This window comes from Hipposideros armiger, unplaced genomic scaffold (genome assembly GCF_001890085.2).
Source record: "Hipposideros armiger isolate ML-2016 unplaced genomic scaffold, ASM189008v1 scaffold_846, whole genome shotgun sequence".
Lineage (NCBI taxonomy): Eukaryota > Metazoa > Chordata > Mammalia > Chiroptera > Hipposideridae > Hipposideros > Hipposideros armiger.
Window position 1 is genome coordinate 627,311 of NW_017732196.1, and position 22,399 is coordinate 649,709.

At 38.5% G+C, this 22,399-nt stretch overlaps 2 protein-coding genes across 14 annotated transcripts in view; one reads left to right on the top strand and one right to left on the bottom strand.

The window, feature by feature from the left end:
* The window catches only part of RMI1 (RecQ mediated genome instability 1), a 14,935-nt gene extending 9,636 nt beyond the window's left edge, over window positions 1-5,299 (bottom strand). The window contains exon 1 of one of the 3 annotated variants that reach the window (XM_019629367.1): window positions 5,152-5,299. The gene's annotated coding sequence lies outside the window, so the exon portion shown is untranslated. Of the gene's footprint in view, window positions 1-4,870; window positions 5,004-5,034 lie in introns of those variants that run through there. The other 2 variants (XM_019629366.1, XM_019629369.1) reach the window with 2 other exon arrangements.
* A 101-nt stretch (window positions 5,300-5,400) lies between these two features.
* Window positions 5,401-17,536, top strand: HNRNPK (heterogeneous nuclear ribonucleoprotein K). 11 transcript variants are annotated; one of them, XM_019629377.1, is made up of 17 exons: window positions 5,407-5,509; window positions 7,457-7,533; window positions 7,644-7,728; window positions 8,182-8,279; window positions 8,940-8,996; window positions 10,426-10,469; window positions 11,344-11,416; window positions 11,953-12,024; window positions 12,524-12,637; window positions 12,985-13,113; window positions 13,769-14,076; window positions 14,199-14,253; window positions 14,566-14,649; window positions 14,949-14,964; window positions 15,042-15,124; window positions 15,411-15,580; window positions 16,348-17,534. In XM_019629377.1, exons 3-17 carry the CDS (start codon window positions 7,671-7,673, stop codon window positions 16,376-16,378), a joined length of 1,392 nt encoding a protein of 463 aa, XP_019484922.1. In that variant the 5' UTR covers window positions 5,407-5,509; window positions 7,457-7,533; window positions 7,644-7,670; the 3' UTR covers window positions 16,379-17,534. The 11 variants fall into 11 exon arrangements, with proteins under 11 accessions (XP_019484925.1, XP_019484915.1, XP_019484920.1 ...); XM_019629373.1 differs by having other exon boundaries at window positions 5,409-5,509; window positions 16,288-17,534; XM_019629376.1 differs by lacking the exon at window positions 5,407-5,509 and adding an exon at window positions 5,769-5,867.
* Window positions 17,537-22,399: the final 4,863 nt, after the last annotated feature.

A 22,399-nucleotide genomic window follows, 5' to 3' on the forward strand; every position in this document is an offset into this window, starting at 1 on the left:
AAAAAAAAAAAAAAAGACTGAAAGATGTGTACTTATATCCTAAGATTCCAAAGTACTATCTTATTGCCATTTGTTATTTTTTTAACCTCAAAAATTAAACCAGATCCATGGCTCTTAGGCGAGCTCATTTAATAAGTTACCTATTTCCTCCACTAAAATTCAAACAGCACAGTGCTGGCAAATGGACCTAGTACAATTTTCAAAGGTGCTGTGTTAATGTGATGACAGTCATTAAGTAAAATGAAATCAAGACGAAGTATACTTCAGTACTTATAAATTGTTTAAGTGAATTATCAAGTAAAAAATGCCACAATTACAATTAAGTTTTTTGCAGAATGTTTTATACTATAAATCAGTCTGGGTATAGTATATATGCTTAAATTATTACATGTAGCCATACAATACAAATACCATATTTTACCTGAATCTGTTGACTACTAAGAGATAAAACTGTTAATACTTCTAGGAGGAGGAAGAAACCAGGAAGAAAGGAAGCTAGAATGACTGGTTTTAAATTGAAAAGTCCAGGCTGGAAAGAAAAGGAACGAGGATGAATTTCAGATATCAATCCCATATCCCAGCAGGTACAACTGTACAAACACAGAAATAAAGATGAGGGTTTGCTGGTAACAAAAATTAAAACCCCTTATTTGTAAGACTTTAAGCTTTTTTCAAAATACTTTCACATCTGCAGTATTGCCTAAGTCTCAAAATAATAATTTACGGTAGGTAGGTATTGTCATCTGAGAGAGTATGAAATAGAGGCATGAAGATTAAGATTTACCTAGTAGCAGACCTAGAATTAGAACATAAATTCTACTCTCCATTCCTATGTCATTTTCTAGACCTTGTTGACCTAAGTGAAAAGAGAAATTATAACCAGTCCCTCATTTACATAGAAAACCCACTGACATATAAAATTCACTCATAAATGGCTATTCTATAAGAGCACACTATTATAATGACCAGACTTTTCTCAAATCTCATTTAAATAACAAGCCCACCAAGTACATTCTAAATTATTTCATTTACAAAATCAAGTGAAAGAAAAACTTAATATCACCTACTGTATCTATCTTTATGACAGCTTCAAAACAATGTTATGGTTAAGAACTACTTTTCCCTTGTTTTAACTCCACACCACAAATGTAAAATTTTTTAAAGTGTCACAAACTGATATTTTAAGGCTTACGGTATCCATTTATTTTTTAATTTTTCATTTATTTCAAACATGCACTTGTTTGTGCTGTTGAACATGGGAAGTAACAAAACTTTCAAGTGACAGTTGGGACAAATTCTGAGAAACACTACTCAAAGAAACCACAACTAAATTGTTCTATTAATGTATGGCAGTACTAATTAATAATTTTCTCCAAGTACTTCAAGTAGGATTTGAATTTCCACTTCTGAAGCTAACATCCTATAATTTTATAATGCTGTTATCATAACTAGACAAAGAAAAAATTCCAATGACTAAAACCCCAAAAGATAACCAAGATATTTTTAAAACACAAATGTGTTAAGAGATGCTTAACATTGTGCAAACACTCAAATACAGCTAATATCAAATATTTTACCAAAAAGTCAAGAACTGTGAGGTGGGGGGAAAGTGGAGAACTGACTTCTAAATGCACAGAACTCTTCATTTAACAGCAAAGTTAATTGGAAAGTATATTGATCTGAACAAGGATATAGTCCCCACAACTGCATGTTATAACAACTGTAATAAAAAAAAATGATTCTATGTATAATAGGATTATTTTCCTACAGGTTAGGAAAAAAGTTTATTAAAAATTTTAATTAAATGTATTATCATGTGGGATCTATTGCATATTATAAAGTTTAGATTGGGTTTTAATAACCAAGCCCCTTAATAATTTAGTAAATTCGATTATTTTCATCTTCTCCTTCAGGGAATTCCTAAGGTTTTTGTTTCTCCCTTTCTCAAGAAATTGAGTAAACCAGTTACTGCAGGTAGAAGCAATTCAGAAGGGAGCTGTTAGCTAGGGCAACACAACTTCCCACCTGCTTATACACAAAAAACAGCCCCTGATCCTCAAAAGTTTATGTTTTTTAAATTGTATACAGAAATATTCACACCATATGACACACTTTTTACTTCCCAAAATTAATCTTAAGAAAATGATGAGAAATGAAGACAAAGATTTATGTACCAGAGTGTTTATCATTGCATTTTTAGTGTGGGAAAAAAAACCAAAAGCAATCTAAATGTTTAACATTAGAAAAAAAATTAAATATACTACATTCAATCCATGAAATGAAAGGCTGTACACAGTCTTTAAAAATCATTTTTAAGGACTATATAATGACATGAAAATGTCATATTTTATTTTGTTAGGAAAAAGGCCAGATATAAAACTACATATATTGTAATCCCCACCAATTTTATAATCATGAAAAATGTTTTAACAAATTGATAGACATTTTGTGCTTGCTAAACTTGGCTGACCACAATAATCGACATGCTAGATCTTGACTGCAGAAACTGAGCAGAATAGAGTAGGAAAATTCTATCATTCACCGCTAAGACCTAAGCATATTTGATTTATAATTTTTCAATCAACCTCACATATCCCAATTTTTTAAAAACAGAAAAAGCAGAAGTACCATCCTTTAGACACTATATGGCATTCAATAACTGAGACTTACAAGCACTAACAAATATTTAAATTATAATCACTCCATGTTTCCACTATCTCCATCTAAAAAATAAAGGTAATCTATGTTTTAACTCATTTGGGATGACTTCAAGAAAATCTCATAATTTTGAGAAGGTACTCTCTGAAAACTAGGAGGAAATAATTATATTTAATGACTGAAATCAGAAAGAAGTAATCAGTGGGGCTATTTGTGAATCTTCCACAACCTAATGTAAGGAAAAGAAAGAGAATAGGTTTAGGAGTCTGAATCCCAACTCCGCTATGTGACCTCAGACATGTAGACATGTTCCTTAGCTTCTTAGTCTTAATTTCCTCATTCATAAAACAAAGATAACCACAATTGACTACAGACTGTAATAAGTGTTTTAAACTGCCAGCACAAGATCTGGCACATGGTGGAAAACTCAGGATGTCAGGTCTGGCACATGGTAGGGAACTGAGGAAATGTTAGCTATAATATTTTAAATAATCATCCAGCTGAACGGTGTGCAATCTCAATTATATTAGCTTATCTAAAGTAAATCCCACAGCTAAGTAATAGTAGCTCTGAATTCACTGGGAATCCAAAATTACCGCAAAATCAATTACACAAAACAGGAGCCACTGAATGTTATCAATCAAGTTGGCAAATTCTTGATAGAGCACAGGTAAAAAATATAATCATATTTTGGCTGAGAACAATAGATAAAAGGATGGTGAAAAGACTTTCCTTATTTAAAAAGTAAACATAAAAAGCAAATTATTAGGTTGTTGGAAAAGTCATGACGCATTTTTGCAACGAAAAACATAGAAAACATACGTCGTGACTTTTCCGACAACCCAATATAAGCGTTAAGGAAGAAAACAAGTGGAAAAAGAAAAAAGAAAAAATCCAACAATGGATAACAACTTTTACCAGTTAGGGTCCAGTCAAAAGACAGTAAAATTGGGAAGTAGACGTTCCTGGATAGGGCTGCATACTTTGCATTCCTGTTCATTCATCACTTATTAAGGCAGAAAATGATGGCTGCAACAGAAATACTAGCTTGAAAGAAAGCATCATTAGTACAGTACCCCTATATGTGCCTATTAGTGTTAGTAAAATGTTCCAGGTTTTAAAAGACAAGATTTAATCAAATGTTGCAAATCCTGACTGGCAGATTATCTTTCTATAATCCAAGTATACCCAGCCCCTACACACTCATCAATTCTTGGTTGAACACTTAATAAAAATCTGAACTGTGTATCACAAAACCAAACTGTGAGTTAAGTTTTACCTTCCAAGGTTTACAATACTCTTCACGGAGGAGGCCATTAAAAAAAACCACTATATTACCACTTAGAGGCCTTTTATAAACTCCACAACCCCAGACACACTATAACAAGTATTTGTCCTCCCAGCCAGTAAATGGTGCTTCATGAAGTCCTCAGTTCCACCTAACGGAGTTTTCCTCCTAATTAGGCAAGTAAAAGATAAAGAATAGACGAAATCATGGCCATTTAAAAAACATGCTGGTTACAACTATTTTGCAAATTATTCAAGAGGGAAATCAAGATACAATATAATGAATCAGCACAAATTCATCATTACAAACACACACAATGGTGGATTTAACTTTATATGTAAATTATAACATCTTTAAACTTCAACGTTAGTTTCGGGTTGTGGATGAAGGCTGGAGGGTTGAAGAGTCGAGATGTGGAAATTTCATACTACCAGGCCTGGCGATCTCCCAGGTTTGTCACCGATTCGGAGTGACTTTATGTGTCTTAAACAAAAGAAATCATCCAAGGTTGGCACACGGGCCTTAGAAGTAACCAAAAACAAAGCAAATAGTGTAAACGGAATACGCTAGAATGGTAACACTGGAGGGCGAGGTTTTTGATATTTTGATCATGGCCGAATACCCTAACACAAAGTAAGCGCTTTAAAGAGTTGAATTAACAGAACACGGGTGTCTAAACGTCTTTTGAGGTTTGCACTCATTTTGGATGAATGCAATACTACTTCCAGGAAATTTTCACAGATAAAATGCAGCGACACTACAAAAATACTCGCATCACAAACCCCATTAACAAAAAAACGAGAGGCTTAACAGGGGAAAAGGATGAAAGGTTTCGTCATAACGGAGAGCCCTGGAGTGACCTGGACTTTCCCGGGAGTGCTGGCTCAAGGTAGGAACCAAGGGGACAAGTTCTCCAAGACTCACCGCTACAGCCCAGGGGACCGGACCCCCTTGCCCGGGATCCGGCCCGAACCGGCAGCGAACCACTCGCTGCGCCCCCCCAGCCCGCGTCACGCCTGACTGGCACTGCAGCCCGTTACAAACAGCGGGTTTCCGTGGCGTAGGCCGGGCCGACGGGCTGCACTTACCGACCTGCAGCTCGCCCCGCTGCCAGGCAGCCCGGGCGGGAAGTGGGTTGCGGGGAGGAAGGGAGATGCGAGTGTAAACTGTGGAAACGGGGGCATTCGTCTGGGCCTAGCACCGACCTGGGCGTCCCGCACAACAGCGGTTCCCGGGCCCCGCGACTGAGACCAAGAACAGCCACCGCGCGCGCCCTATTCCAGTTTTGCCTCTTCCCGCCCGATTTCCCGCGCGCTCACGCCCCTCCTCCAGACCCAAAAGATTCCTTCAAGCCGGAAAACGCCCCTTCCCCGCTCCCTCCCTGTGCGCGTGAACGAGGCAGTTCTCGCGAGAGGTTTTTTCCCCTCCCCCAGCTAGTGAGTGCCCGAACGGGAAAGGAGGAGGGCGCTTCAGGCGAAAGCGCTGCAGACGCCATTATCCTCTGTTTCTCTGCGGCACCAACCCCGACGTCTTGCCTACGTCCCGCTCGTTTACGGCCTATAGGTAATTAGGGTTACTGGGGCTTCGGTATTACAGAAATAGGCAGGGGATTGGACTCCCTAAAGGCTGCGTTTACTTTTTCCAAGTCCGGTTTTCCTCGGGCCTTTAGCGGCCTCACAGCCTAAAGGGAGGTGCCGGCGGGAGGCGGGGCAGTCGCCTCCTCGGTGACTTGATTGACGCGTCCTTGAGCCAATCCCTGTGTTCTCGCGCCACCGCTGAAACCCGAGCAGCCAATCGGGCACGGTGGCGGGGTAGGAGAGCTCGGGGAGGCGGGTGAGGGCGGTGGGGGCCTGCGCTCGTTTTCTGTCTAGCTGTGACCGGCTGAGGCGGCGCGGCGGCATAGGGACGGCAGCCTCGTGCGGTGAGGAGCGGGCCTAGGCGAACGGCGCATGAGAGCGGGGGTCGGAGGCCAATATTTCCGCTTCAGGGAGGCGTTGTGGGGGGGCTACTTGCTGGTTGGCGAGTAATCAGCGAGGGAATGTTGCCCGGCTTCCCCTCCCCCCACCTCCGCCATTTCCCTTAGCGTATATCCGCAGTCCGCGTTGTGATATTAGAGGTTTAGGAGCATTGCGAGGCTTGTACCCGGGAACTAGGCCCTTTGTGTAGGAAGGAGAAGGGGCCGGCTGTGGGAACCCGAAGGCGGTAGAGAACGCCGCCATTCTTTGTTTGGGTCCCGCCGCACTTTGGCTCTCCCGGCATGAGAGTAGGATCAGGGGAGGTCGAATGGTCGGGTCTGCCCCCGTTGCTTTGTCTCTCCCGCGGTGGGGGGAGGGTGCGGGGGATGAGATCTCGAGACCGCGTGGTGGGTGGGGGAGGGGGGGGTTCGGTGCTTGGCTCCGCCTAGTAGCACGTAGTCGCCATTACACGGGCCGCCATTTCCTGTCGGATTTGGGAGAGGAGAGGTGCGGCGCTTCGGCTCTTCGCCTCCGGTTTTTTCAGCTCCAGTTACTCGGCTGTTGCGGATTCCCCGGTATCGGGCGTGGGAGGGGGAGGGCATGTTTGTTTGCCTCGGCTGGTCGCGCACATACTTAGTGACTTTTGTGGTCTGGAGAATGGTGACGGAAGGACCGCGGGAACATTTTATCCTTACAAATAGATCCTTCTGGTTTGTATTTAAACTTTATCCAAATCTTTGCCACACCTCAGTATTTAACTGAGTGATGGACCAGAGGAGAGCATCTCATTTATTAGAAGAGGGTGATTTATTGACAAACGTTACGGAAAAATGGGAGGCATAAAAGTTGCCTTGATTTTTTTTTTTTAACCTTTTTACGCTAGGCTGCCTAGCTATTCCTTTTTTTTAGCAGGGGCCACATGTCGCCTCTTGCCAGTCCTGAGCGATGAGATAAAAGGCTGTTTAGAGTCCCATCACCAATCTGGTTGTAGAGGTGTGATTAGGTTATATTCTTTTTAACATAGTTTAAAATAGTCTGCTAGTGTTCATAGGCTTCATTGGCCCTGTTGAATAATCAAGCAGCACTGGCCGTTTGGGTCTGCCCTTATTGTTAGGTTTTGATATTTATTCCTTCAGTAGATAACCTGAATTTGCCTTTGTTTGTAAATTCTTGAAGTTTTAGAGTCCAGCATTTCAAGTCACCAATGGAAAGAAACCCAAAAATGACCTAAATTTTTAATGTAAAACTAACTTGTAAGTTTGTACTTTACTGGACAAAATAAGCTTGTGGGCTTACATGCCTTTGGTCTTCTGTGTATTTATCATATAAAATAACTAGTTTCCGTGTTGGGACTAGATCCAATGGCTAAAGATTAGCCTTTCTTGCAAAAAATCGAATTTGGGGTTTTAAGGCAATCATTTGAGGGTTTAAGACCCTGAAACGAAGAAAGTAGTTTTAGAAATAGCTCTTTAGTTTGTTGTGTTCAGATCAGTGTTTGTTAGTATTCGGTAATCAGCAACCAAAAACCAAAACTGATTTATGTTGGTTTTTGTAGGCTACTGCAGCACTAGGGTGTCAGTTGGTCCCGCCCAGAACACTTCAGTTCTGCTCTGCAAGGATATATAATAACTGGTACGTTCTAGAAGCAGTCGTCTACTTGCCTTTTTTTTTTTTAAATAGCAACATACACAGCTTACTTTCCAATAAGCCAAGTGGACTGGAACTTTTTTATTTTTCCACAGATTGGTGTGTCCATTTAATCCAAGAAAATGGAAACTGAACAACCAGAGGAAACCTTCCCCAACACCGAAACCAATGGTGAATTTGGTGAGAAAACATTTTAACATTTTTATATTCTCTTCTGTTAATTTCATTATTTATGATTGTTCAGTCTGCGATCCCTCTCAGTTAACATCTTGGCTTTTATTTGTGAACTAAAGGTAACTCATTTGGGAAGGTAACTGTAAACTAAGACAAAAAGCCAATAAACACTTTTATTTTGGATTTTGGAATTCCTGAGCCTTTAAAGTATTTTGTCACACTGTCTTCTGTTTAGACGTTACTAGAAGAGAGCATACTTTGGTTCATATTTAAAAGTCCAAGAGTATGAGTGCCATTGGCCTTTTAAAACATACTTTGCAATTAGCAACAAATGTCTTCAAACAGAATGGAGTTGCTTTCTCTAATTTAACTTACAGGCTAAAACTTTTAACGTACTTAAACATGCCTTTTCTTAAAGATACTGATGCTTTCTTTGAAATCTGAACTGTTCATTTTTAGGTAAACGTCCTGCAGAAGATATGGAAGAGGAACAAGCCTTTAAAAGATCTAGAAACACTGATGAGATGGTTGAATTACGCATTCTGCTTCAGAGCAAGGTATACATTTTATTTTTGAAAATGTGAAAGTGGTTCTTAACTTGAGTAGAAATTTAGATAAGTTCTGGTTTGGTCCTCTGAGAAGCCCTCAAAGCCTTACAGGTTAAATATAAAAGATTTGTGTGACCCTAAACAGATTTGTAGGTCATGATGGCTTTTTTTTTTCCCCCTAACAAAATGAAATCCCTTAACATTTAGAGATCAGGAGAAAGGGTGTGGATGAGCCTTAAAGCATTAATTGATTAAAGATTATATTTTGATTACGTTGCGGCTTTATTAGAAAACATTCTGGTTGGCAGTCTACTTAATTGATAGTATCACTCCAAATGTAAAAGTATCTATTAGTATTTAGTTGTTTTACAGATGGGTATTGTAAAATTAATTAGTGCTTAAGTTTCCTGTTAAATGTATTAGGACATTTTGGATATTCTAAAGCACTACCTTAGTGTTTAGAGCCCCAAAAGCACAAACTCTTGATATTTTTTAGTTGGATGATTTTGATCTTCCCAAGTAGATTTTGAGCCCTATAACAGAAAGGTTAGAGTTTTTGTATGGGTTTTTTTGGTTGGTTGGTTGGTTGGTTGGTTGATTTTGGTTCCAGCTTAAGAGCACTGAAGAAAAGGGTAAACTTAACTTTCTTGTCTTTTTACTTTTCTCCAGAATGCTGGGGCAGTGATTGGAAAAGGAGGCAAGAATATTAAGGCTCTGCGTACAGACGTAAGTATTAAAGAGTTTACTACACAAGCAGCTTCAGTTGATGTTCGTAGAAATAAAAAAGTTGCATCATAGAAATCAATAGTCTAGATACAAGCCATTCGCAATAATTGATTACATAGATGATTTCAAGGTTTGCCATTCCTGATTTAACAAAGTTCGGGTTGGGAGGGGTCTATATTTAACCTCTTCACTTTCTAATAACTTTCCACCAAATTATTCACTTCAAGCAAGATAACATCTTAGGAATAACGACAGTGTTAAAACCCATAATTGCACCATTTCCCATGTGTGTGAATCAATTACAGTATCACTGAAAACCATTGCAGGTGGCTGATTAAACTCAGAAATTTTTATTTCCCCTTTTTAATCATCCATCTGTTCTTTAACAGCTTGCACATGGAGCACAAAAAAATTGTTGTTTACATGATTAAATATGGGTAAAAAATATAGTAGGCACTTAATGATTGGGAAACCGTTTGGCATGCCAATGATTAATTTGAGTCCTTCATATTTTATAGTGGGTTGACTCTTGTGATTAGACACATTAAAATGTTGGTATCACCAGAAGTGAGCATATTTATAGGACTTGGCTACACCAAAATTCTTTTTAAAATTTAACATACTCTTAATGTTTTCTTGCTAAAATTCAGGCAAATAACTTTGTGTTGAATACTTATTTGATAGTATTTCATTTCTCTCTTGGTCGCAGATCTTTGTATGTTCCTCTTGATTACTGTAAACTGAACTGGAAATTGTTTAAAATTTTACAATCTTGCCTGTTAGGATCTAGGGATGCGTTTTAAACCTCCAGGAAACCAACTAGTCTTTTAAGAGTTAAGGGTTTTGGTGGTGTGGGAATTTTTGTTTTGTCTTTTATGAACCTCTCTCCTTTTAATCCAGATGTTTTCTGTATAATTATCTGGGTTATTCCCCATTTCCTCAAGCACTTCAGTAAACTGAGTCATGACAGGTTTTGTGTCTACCCTCATGAGCCAGCCTGCTACTGAAACATCGTTTGTTTTAATTAAAAAAAAAAAAGGCTAGAACCATCATTTAAGGTCCTTAAATGTTAAGCCACAGTCAGATATAGAGAAGTCCATTATTGTGTTAATCTTCAGAACAACTTAAGCTTGTTTCATTAATTGAGAGTATGAGTATAGTTTGTATTAAATTAAAATTTATTGCTTTTCCCCCTTTTCCCTCTCCTTGTTTTTTTGGCCATATATCTCCGTTGCCCATGTACTGGATCGACTTACCCCTGCGTTGCCCACCATGACGTTGGCCCATCCGCCCCTGAACGCCCATGTGAAAACCCTGGTTGGCTATGCCCAAAAATGTGCTCGTTGCCAAACGGGTACCATACTTGACAACTTCTGATTGAATGCCCATGCCCAATGCCAACATCCACGAACGCCAATGACCAATGCAGTACAATGCCAGTGTTTCAGTCCCAGACAGCAGTGGCCCCGAGCGGTATGTCCCAACAGTTTATGCCTCACTGCCTGATTAGAAAGAGAGAAATGTATTTTATTACCTGCCTTTTATATAATTAAATAGTATCCCCTTTAGACGGTGTATTGTTTTTCAAGTTTCTGTCTTATTTTCCCCATTAAGTCTTTTTGTCACTGAACTTTTACCGTGAGTTGCCCACCCAAACGATCCACTAATTTTATTTCGATGGAAGGAGCACAGCTTCAAGTGTTGCATATTTGCTGCATTGTAAATCAGATTGTTACCAAAATAGTCTCTCGCTCTGTCTTTGTGGCCCACCTTGCTTCCCAACATTGCCTGTTCATAATTTTTTCTGATGAAATGCTAACTCTGGTTCACTTTCCTTCACTTCTCATTTGTGTTGTCTTTGTTTTGTCTCGCATTTGTATTTGTTTTCTTGCAGAGCCCATTAGTGATCTAATTTCTAACTGGTATCCATAACCTTACTCCAAATACAATGTTCACCACTTGCATATTCCCCCACTTTGCCTAAGAGAAGGTGTGCCAGTTTTACCGATGTAACAGCGAGGGTATCCTTAATTAACTTAGTGGTGGCGGGGAACATGAATATTCAACTCTGCTTCAGTTCTGGTCAGTTTATTGCCCACTTAATCTGAGCCCTTCCAAAAGCCCATTCTCTCTGTCTCTCTGCAAGTCTCCTAATACTGTTATCATGTCTGTATTGGGCGTAAAACAAAAATGCATGTGTAAATCTATAAATAGGCTACTTTAAATGGGGAGTATTAAATAATTGTTACTTCTCTGTAAAAGTTTGTATGACTGCTGGTGATGAACACAAAACTCATTTTTCTTTTCTACCTTTTTTGTACTATCTGGTATTTGTGATGTTTGACAGCATATTGAGTATCAGTGCTGATATTGAAACAATTGGAGAAATTCTGAAGAAGATCATCCCTACCTTGGAAGAGGTAGGCTCATTTTTTTAATGTATTTGCCAATTGAGGGGGGGGGGTGTTTAAAGGATGTCTATTGGGGCATAATGTGGGAGTTGGGAAGACAGTGGATGTAATAGTTTGTAGCGGCAGCATCTTAACCTGCTTCATAATGTGCAAGGTTACTGTACTCACCTTGTTTGTTTTAAAATGTAGTCTGGCCACTCAAGAGTAAAATAGGTACTATCTGTGGTCATATACTTCATGGGTTTAGCATATGTTTTATGGGTTTTAGCTTTAGAAAGGGTGTGTTGTTGGGGGGGTTTTTTTGTATTTTTAGTTAAAATATGAACTGTAGGACTATGATCTAGTTTAAGGGCTTTAGTTCTGTAATTATTTGTTAGGACTATAGAGAGAAAAGCATTGTATATTGATTCCTAGTGTAGATTAGCAGTTTCTCATTACTTAATGATGTAGATGTGAAATAAGTTGTAGTAGCTTTACCAATATATGCGACAATAGCCTGATCACACTAGACACTTAACCTATTACTCTTATTTTTCTACTTTCAGGGCCTGCAGTTGCCATCACCCACTGCAACCAGCCAGCTCCCGCTCGAATCTGATGCTGTGGAATGCTTAAATGTATGTCATAGTGCCATTGAACCCCACTGAAGTATGGAGCCTGGCCCATGGGATCAATTTTATTCTTAACATAGTGTACTTTTCCCGTCTCTAGAAAAAGCCTTGAAAACATGATAAATGAATGGTCTTACAACTCACTGTTGACCCTGCTCCATGCTGCAGTGGGAATTAACTACATTTGCAAAGTGCTTTGCAGTCATTTTTATTATGGTGTGATTGAATGTTAATAATAATTTTGTGGTAACAGCGACATGCTAAATGGCTGCAGTGTGGGTATGGTGTTGCAGGACCTGAAAATAAAATAGTTTTTTAAGGTGGTGCAGAATGTCCTTTTTGGGCCTGGCTATTGAGGATAATAAGCACATAACTGGTAAAGTTATTGAAATATAAATTCAGGTTGCTCACTGCAACAGTATGTTGTTATGCTTATAGCAGATAAGTGTGTATTACTGGGGAATTTTAAATTTGGGGCTAATATTTTATAATTCTCCCTCTGCAGTACCAACACTATAAAGGAAGCGACTTTGACTGCGAACTGAGACTGTTGATTCATCAGAGTCTGGCAGGAGGAATTATTGGGGTCAAAGGCGCTAAAATCAAAGAACTTCGAGAGGTAAAGCAACTTTTATTTTCTCCTTTGCTACTGCAAAATAGTTTTTCACTGTAGACTTGGTTCAGTGGGCTTCTCACTCCCCCTTCTGAGTTTTCTCCCTGAGATATTCCTCATTACCCCTATATCCAGTTTGCTATTAAAATATCACAAAAAGGCCTGGCCTCATTATTTTGTCAAATTATTTATACCATTGGAAAAGTCCTAGAGCTACAAGATTTTTATATTATGGGAGTTGGGGCTGTACTGAAGGCAAATGTAAATTTATCTGAACCTTCCCTGTGTTTCCTAACTTTTTTTAGTGCATTCTTTTGTTAATATCCTCTGGGGTTTTTTGGTTTTTTATACAGAACACTCAGACAACAATCAAGCTTTTCCAGGAATGCTGTCCTCATTCCACTGACAGAGTCGTTCTTATTGGAGGAAAACCTGATAGGGTTGTGGAGTGCATCAAGATCATCCTTGATCTTATATCAGAGGTACCTTCAGAACACCTTTTTTTACATTTAATTTCACTAAACAAATTAATGTCAAAGCCGTTTCAGAATGTTTACACTTGGCTTTTACTTGTCCTTGCCCTTTACCTAGCAATTTTCTAGTGCCTGGCTTTATCACTTTAATTTAGAAATACTTTGGGAGAGTTTAGAGAATTGTCATTTGATTGGTGGTGAGATTTTTATAGCCTTTAGTACTTCAAAAGAGGTTTCTGTAATACTACATTGCAGTTTCCCAACTGATAATGCCTGGGTATGGGGTTACAGTTGCACCCAAAATGCTGATCTTTTCCCCACCCCCCCAATCCTGGGAATGCTCACTTTCTTCATAGACTGACTCCATTATGAAACATAAAAGGGGTTTCTGGTCTCTTAAGAGCTGAGGTTAAAAATAGCAAGATGCTAACTGTTCCCCCAAAAAACAGTAAAACTCGCTTTTACTTTAGGACTCACCAAAAAGACTGCTCTCCCCCCCTCCCCCCAATTCTTTTTTTCCCTATTATCTTTGCTTATATTCCTGTCCTGTCTGAAGTGTATGTCCCAGAAGAACTAGAGGACTTCACATGTTTTGTAAAAGGAATGGTCGGTATGAACCAAGGCTATTTTTCTTAAATCTATAACATTGATTTTTTTGTTTTAGTCTCCCATCAAAGGACGTGCACAGCCTTACGATCCCAATTTCTACGATGAAACCTATGATTATGGTGGCTTTACAATGATGTTTGATGACCGCCGTGGACGTCCTGTGGGATTTCCCATGCGGGGAAGAGGTGGTTTTGACAGAATGCCTCCTGGTCGGGGTGGGCGTCCGATGCCTCCTTCTAGAAGAGATTATGACGACATGAGCCCTCGACGAGGACCTCCTCCCCCTCCTCCTGGACGAGGTGGCCGGGGAGGTAGCAGAGCTCGGAACCTGCCTCTTCCTCCACCACCACCTCCTAGAGGAGGGTAAGTTTCTTTCATCCATGTATTAACGTACAAGAGGCCGTATTAGGGGAGTAGATATGGGTAGGTTTTTATTTGGTGTGTGGTATGTAAAGCTGAGGTTACAACTAGTACTGTTCTTGCAGAGATCTAATGGCCTATGACAGAAGAGGAAGACCTGGAGACCGTTACGATGGCATGGTAAGATTTCATTCCATCATCATTGTAATTGTGTGCTGTAGGAGGTCTTAAAGTCAGGTAGTTACCATTTTGTTGACAAGTACTGTTAATTGAAAGGCTTATCTTACAAATATACTTCTTAGCCACTTACATCATTTTGGTTTGCTGGAATGTTAAGACTTAATATTGAGTCATATTTATTTCCCCCAAAATGTGATTACTGCTGATTTATGTATTTTAGTGATGTAAAATAGAAATTGGGCATGTAAAAACAGTAGGACTGTGACAAATACAGTGCCAAGTTCTTGTTAATACTTCCTTTTCTTAACACAGGTTGGTTTCAGTGCCGATGAAACTTGGGACTCTGCAATAGATACATGGAGCCCTTCAGAATGGCAGATGGCTTATGAACCACAGGTTGAGTATCATGGGTGTTTGTATTCATATCAGTAATAATTAAGATGTTTTCCAACTCACCAATAAGTGTCTATTTCCCCTCGTCAATATTTTTGTTTCTTTAAATGCTGTATACCTCAAGGTTTCTTCCCCCAAGGATTTTCTTCTGAAATATCCTTACTAGCGGAGGATATGGGAGGACTTTGCTTTCCTAAATTGGGGAGGGGTTTTAAGAATATTAAAATACCTGAAGAATAGGGGGGGAGGGGTTCTAAGTAGTTTTGAAGGCAAAATAATTACTTGTTTCTTTTCCTTTTTAGGGTGGCTCCGGATATGGTAAGTTCTCTCCTTTGTGAAAAACAAACATTATTTCATGCTTTCTAAATGAACTTAATGCTCATTATTTAAATCAGATTATTCCTATGCAGGGGGTCGTGGCTCATATGGTGATCTTGGTGGACCTATTATTACTACACAAGTAACTATTCCCAAAGATGTAAGTAACTTCACTATATTACAAGGAACATTTTAATGAATTATTTTCATTCTGTTTGCATGTTGTTGAGTGATGTTCAGTTCATTATTAGAAAAGGCTGTTAGAGGGTTGGAGCCTTTGATTAAAGAAAATATTGAAGTATAAATACGTTATAATCCAAACCTTAAATAGATAGGGAGCATTAAAAACAATAAATGTATAAAGTTAATACTCTTAATGGTCATTAAAACAAGTAACGTTTTCTTTTAAGTGTATCATAAACACTCGTTTTTGAAAATCTTTTCAGTTGGCTGGATCTATTATTGGCAAAGGCGGTCAGCGGATTAAACAAATTCGTCATGAGTCAGGAGCTTCGATCAAAATTGATGAGCCTTTAGAAGGATCCGAAGATCGGATCATTACCATTACAGGAACACAGGACCAGATACAGAATGCACAGTATTTGCTGCAGAACAGGTCAGTTTTAGTTTAGCTTGATGTTAGCCTACACATACTAAAACTTTGAGCTTTTCTTAATTGATTTTTCTTTTAGAAGCCATGGTGTCTCAACCTTTTGGGGACCTAACTTCTAAACATTCTAATAGCTTTGCTTTAATTTTCTTCTGCTTTCTTACTAAAAACGGAGACATACAATACTAATCTTTCTGGAAGAAGCCTTAACCAAGCAAACTTCTCATTTCTCTGGTGAAAACTGCTGCCCAAACCACTTGTTATAATTATACAGAGCCTGTAGAAAATGTAGAAGATTCAGTGGATGTTGGTCTAGTTCTGTGTGGAAGACTAGTGATTTTGTTGTTTTTAGATAACTAAATCGACAACAAATCACAGTCTGCCATATGGCACAGGCCATGCCTCTACAGGACAAATGATTGGTGCTGTAAAATGCAGCATTTCACACCTTACTAGCATTTCTTGTCTTTTCTACCAAATATTAACAGCTTTGGATTTCATTTTCTTAATTCTGCTCTGCTAATGTCTGATTTACTATTAATCATTTTTCTTGAATTTTACATTGTTCTAATTTGTAATTGCTAATGTTTTAATTCTTCTAATTATAATGGACATGCTTGTCATTTTAATTTAGCATTGAAATTGTCTTAATGTTGATTAAGATGTTACGAACAAAAATTCTAATTCGTACTTTTTTTTCTTTTCTTTTATAGTGTGAAGCAGTATGCAGATGTTGAAGGATTCTAATGCAAGATATTTTTTCTTTTTTATAGTGTGAAGCAGTATTCTGGAAAGTTTTTCTAAGACTAGTGAAGAACTGAAGGAGTCCTGCATCTTTTTTTTTTTATCTGCTTCTGTTTAAAAAGCCAACATTCCTCTGCTTCCTAGGTGTTCTGCATTTGAGGTGTAGTGAAATCTTTGCTGTTCACCAGATGTAATGTTTTAGTTCCTTACAAACAGGGTCGGGGGGAGGGCGTGCAAAAACTAACACTGAAATTTTGAAACAGCAGCAGAGTGAGTGAATTTTAATTTTTGTTCATTGTTGGTTAAAAAGGAAAATTCCCCCTATGTAATTATTGTGAACATTTTGCTTTGTGGTCACTGTTAACTTTTGGGGGTGGGGGAGACAGGGAGGAAAAGTAACAATAGTCCTTATGTCCCTGGCAACTATTCAGAGCAGTGTGCAGAATGTAATGCTCTTTTGTAAGAAACGTTTTATGATTTTTAAAATAAATTTAGTGAACCTATTTTTGGTGGTCATTTTTTTTAAGAGGTCATTTTTCAGATGGCTAAATTCCCCAACCCACCCCCAGACTAAACACTAAGTTTGATTTTCAGCTCCTCTGTTGGAATAAATAAATGCATCTCTTGGACATAGGCAAAATATCTTGGCAAATTCAGTTCTGGTGATTTCTTAATGGTTTGAAAGTCCATTGCTTGTGAAGAATTTCCATCATACACATTCACGCTTATAATAAGCTGGGGATTTTGTTTGTTTTGCAAATGCTTGCCCCTACTTGGCAGCAGTTTTCTGTTAATAATTGTGAAAAGAACTAAGATGGGGAGCAGTACTACAGATTGAGGAATGGTATAAATATATACCAGAAGCCTAATGGCAGCAAGTTTTATTGATCAGAATAATACTTGGTTATGGAAGTGACTGCTAAATAAATCCTGATTATTTTTATTAGATAATTTCTCACCTATAGACTTAAACTGTCAGCCTGCTTAGTGTCTATTAGTTAAACTTTGTAAAATATATATATATTCTTGTTTTTCCATTGTATGCAAATTGAAAGAAAAAGATGTACCATTTCTTTGTTTTATGTTGGATAATGTAGGAAATGTTTGTGAACAATTCAAAAAAAAAATGAAAAAGTTCCTGTGGATGTTTTGTGTAGTATCTTGACATTTGTATTAATAGTTAAAAATTCACTTCCAAATAAAACTCCCATAATGCTAGAATCGATGTTTGCCCAATTTGAACAAGGGTTACTTGACACCTGTAAAATTTGTTAAAACGTTCCTCTTGTAAGGAAATACAGTAATCTTAAATTATATATTTTCCGTGTGAAGTGTTTTTCTAGTACAAATGAAATCTGATGGGGTGGTAAAGACAGAATTCTAGTAGTTGGGCTCTTCATTTGTTAAAAAGGTACATGTCCTGTTCTTACATTACCTATAAAAACTTGAGGTTTTTAGATTTCTATATATAAAATAGCTCTAGTTTGCTGTTTGAGAATAGTGACAGTAAAATAATGCAGAGTATGATTCCTGGCTCATAAATCCCTTAAAATACTGCTTGTTAACTCCCCAACTCCCCGTTATCCAGAAGGCATGAGAACAACTCAATTACATGGAAAAGGATTCATGGATGTAATTCTTAGATTTAGGAAAGAGACTTGTGTATAATAGAAGAGGGAAGTAGGCAGTCTTGAATACACGTTGTACATGCAAATGTGCCATTTAAGGTCATTGGTATTTCAGTAACACAAGGGAGAGGAATTGAGTGTTCTCTTGATAGTGAAATAAGTGATGTCACAACATCGCTTAAACTAGTGAAGGCTACCAGTGGTAAGTTTTCACCAAAGGTGAAAGAAATCAGGCTGAATTGCTTCTCCCTTGTGTAGTTAGTTAATGGGTGAGCTGAGATTGCTTAGGGTAGTACAGCCTACTAGTGTTGAAATGAGCCAGCCCTTAGAGAAAAATCACTGATAGTGACATTTTAGTCGTTAATTCTTACTAGAGGAAAGCATCCCTGGAGAGAACTAATTTTCAAAGCTTTGGTCATTCAAAAATTGGTTATATAAAAGTATGAACTTAGCTGGAAGTTTTAATATTTGCCTTTTACAAATTAGACCTTGAACACATGAACCTACTCAAGATTAAATGAATTGGCGACTATGGGCTTTGATAAGTGGGAAACTAGAGGCCTTTTGCATTGCCACTATTGGAAAAGGGTGTTTGTGGGCTGGAAATTGACTTAGGTTGAGAAAAGGGTGAAGGAAGTAAAGTTTAAAATTCACTAAAATGGAACATCCATTTTTAAGGAAATAACTAGTACACACGCTGATTCATTGAAGCTGAAGATTTAAACACATGGTTTCAAATACGATTTTAGGTTTAATTCTTGAAAAGTATTACCAAAATGCCAAGAGACGTTGACAACCAAAGGTTGCACCACGGTTTTTACAGGAACAACAAAAGGAATTAAAAACCTTTCCCTACTAAATTAAAATTTTAAGTTTGCCTTTAGAATGAGACTATCATGGAAAAGTTACTGTATTGAATGATCTAGTAATACTCCTAAATTATTGATCACTGATATCACTGGAATTACATAAAGAATCTTTAAGGAAAGTGAACATAGCAATTTCTCAAATCTAAGTGGTTTGTCTTGCAATGCCTTATGTTAGTACTCAAAATGGAATTAGTGTTCCACAAACATGACAGGTTGTGATTTGCTTAAGATTGCTGCTAAAGAGGCCTGTATTTTAAATTTTCGTTTTAGACCAATGAAAACTTTGGTTTTTTAAATGTTTAGTGCTGTCAACATTTTGGAAAGGGATTCGATCTTGATGGCTAGGTTAACCTTAAATACTATATTTTACATCTCCCAATTATTATCAAGTTTTGCCCCTTGCTGGCAAGTTTAAAGTGAAACACCCAATTTCTTGATGGTGACACTGAGCTTTTGGAAAGCAGTATCAGTGTTTCTCAAGCTTCTTAGGACCACCATCAAAATCAACAATACTGCTCAAACATGAAAATTTCCGGGCCGCATCTCAGCTCTACCAGATATATGAAGGTGCCAGGAATCGGCACATTTAACAAATTCCTGGACTTAATACTTTAAATTGTAAAAAGTTCTGAAAGGTCTTTATATCACCACCCTTCCAAGGTCAGGGTGCAAAGGGTTTAGGTGTTCTGATAATGGGAGGAAAGGGCTTTTTGTCAGCATATTTGTAACATAAAATAGCAATATGTAGTAAGAACCATAAGTATGTTTCCATACCTTTTCATTAAATATGTCTTTAGTTCCTGAGGTGTACAGGAACCGTGGTAGACCCTAAGGATGGCAGTGGTTAGCAAAAATAGTCTATTTGAAGAGAATCCAATAACAGGAAAAAGAAACCTTATAATACTGTGAGATGTGTAAAAACTGCATGTGTGTACATATGTACATTCACAATTGGGTTGCTTGAAACATTGTGAAGAACTAAAACTAGGAAAATCCCAGTGTGTTAATCCAAAATAATTCTCTCTGCTCCTTTTAGCAGATGAAAAAGACATCAGAACTTGTTTGTGTACACAGATGGACATCATTTGTTCAAGCCAGGCCTCAGCACTTCCAGTCAGGGAAGAAGTCTGACCTGAGGAAAAGGAGAGAAGGGCATACCTGGAAAATTAAAGCCCAAACAATTATATAGTTGTCTCTATTTCAAATGAGCTAATTTGCTGAACTGAGTAGTTGAATGTACCAAATGCAGGTGTTTGCCAACTGAGCAACAAGCACTAACAATCGAGTTAGGGTAAACTGAAATACGAGCTATTCTATAACCTCAAACCTTTATGGCCACCTCATTTTTTGTGCATAAGGATTGCCTGTCTCCCCCCATTTCTCCCTGCTCCAAACTCAGTCCTGTAATTTTGAGGGAAGTAAAAGGCATGGTAATCAAAATCTTACACTTTTCAAAATCCTTTCAGAAATATTTTCCCCTTTGGGTCACCCTACCCCCTTACTCTTTTCTCCCTGAAGTCTACCATTAAAGGGACAGGCTTCATGGAAGGGAAGGGCCAGTTCACCTAGAACAAAAAGGAGGGTGAGGGGTGGAGGGAAGCATATGACAGCTGCTTATGAGACCAAAAGAGGGAGAAGTCATTTTTATACTGGAGATTTTGCTGGAACAAAGTAGATAGAAGGTGCCAGCTTGGTCCCTTAAAGACAGTTGCACAGCAAGTGGGTATGGTTAATGAGAACAGTAACTTCAGGTAGGTTTGAATAGGAAACCAAAAGCAGAGAAGCAAGGCTCGAGCCTCACTTCTATTTGGAACTCTGCGTCCCTATGACCATATGGGCCAGTAAAAGCACAGCAGAAATTGAAGCATATCACATTTCCATAAAGATACACTCAAATTTCATACACTCACGTGCACACACGCACCACAGAATTTCCTGATTTCCATATGGAGACAGCAGAAACTGAAAGGATTGTCTATCAGCGAAAGCTGAAGTCAGTGAGGTTAGTCAAGGAAGACCACTGGGCTGAGTGCTGAGAAACCAAACCACCAGTTACTTTGGTCATTTAGTGCTGGCTATGGGGAGAGCAGGAGCCAAAACTCAGACACCAGGCAGACTACACCTCGTCTATAAATCAAAGACAGTTTGCTGACAAAAGTCCTTTCCTCCCATTATCAGAACACCTAAACCCCTTGCACCCAGAAGACCTTGGAAAGTCTTGGAAAGGTGGAGGTGAAAGACCTTTTAGAGAAAACAACCCAAATAAGGGGTCTTACCTAACTGAATAATTATTTCCCTTGAATTAGGTCATTTAAAACTGAAAGAGACCAACTTAACCTTTACTTGGCAAGTTTATGTGTTTTGTCTACCATCATGGGAATGGGAACTTACAAGAAAGAACACATATGGGAATTGGGGGGCTCTGGAAGTCCCCATAAAAGCTGGAGAGGTAAGGCTAATATCAAACCATAAGCTCTAAGTAAGAGGTGATTCCAGTTGGTTGGGGCCTTCATTTGGTAGGTCAGGTAGCCTTTTTACCTAGATCATTTATTCATACCTGTGCCTCAAATTGTCACCAAATCTGTGTGCAATTCAGACTCAGAACTCTGTGAGATCAGACTGACACTAATCTCCAGCTGAGAGCAACTCATGGCTTGACTAATTCCCTGCTTTATCCTGCTTCCCTTGCTCCTTTTCACCTGAGAGTATTTCCCCAGTGAATCATTGGCACAAGAATCCCTGGCTCCAGCTCTTCTTCTGGAGACTTGATCTAAGACAGCTGAGCTGGAGCTAAAGCAGACATTTGTATCAACCAGACATCCTTGACTTAGATTTTGATGCAGTAAGGAGACATTGAGTTATCTCCTTCTGAGGAAGGGGTGAGAATTTTTTATTTTATGAAAAAGAACTGCATTCTGTTAATATTTTTGAAAGTATATGCCTTGGGAAGAAAATAGTTTGGATGCTGATACGTATAATGGGCCTTTTGTTAAACATCAATTTTGTTAAACATCAAAAAGACAACATCAGTTTCCCCTAATAGTACCTAGTTTTCCTTTTGGAGTTGTCCTCTCCCAGTAGTATGTAGGCTTGATGAGATAGAAATCCTGGTCCTTAGAGATTCCTTATCAACCGAGAGGGTGGGCATTTGACCCAGGCTTGCCTAACCAGACTCTATCCTGGCAATTTGAATGTAGAGCAGAATGATGCAAGCAATTTACAATGATCTAGTTTTTTCAGCAGCACTAGAAGAGACCTTTGGGCAGTTTCTGCCCTCAATAGTTTTAACTGCCTAATTTCTGTTTACAAGCCTGGCTCTCCAGCCTTCCCTTCCATCCTGAGAACTTTGTCATAATTTTTAAAAAATTATTTTTGCTTAATCAGTTGCTTAATTATGTGCAGTCCTTAAGTCGAAGACTCTTACCTTGTACAGGCAACATTGCTAATTTCAGGAGGACAGTAACAAAAAGTATGGCTGACAGCTGCTGGCTCCACCTCAACTGCCACTGCTGTCATCCAGTGTCACTTGGTCCTTTACAGTTATGCCATCTGGGACATAAATTATTTTCTAGGGGAGGATCTAG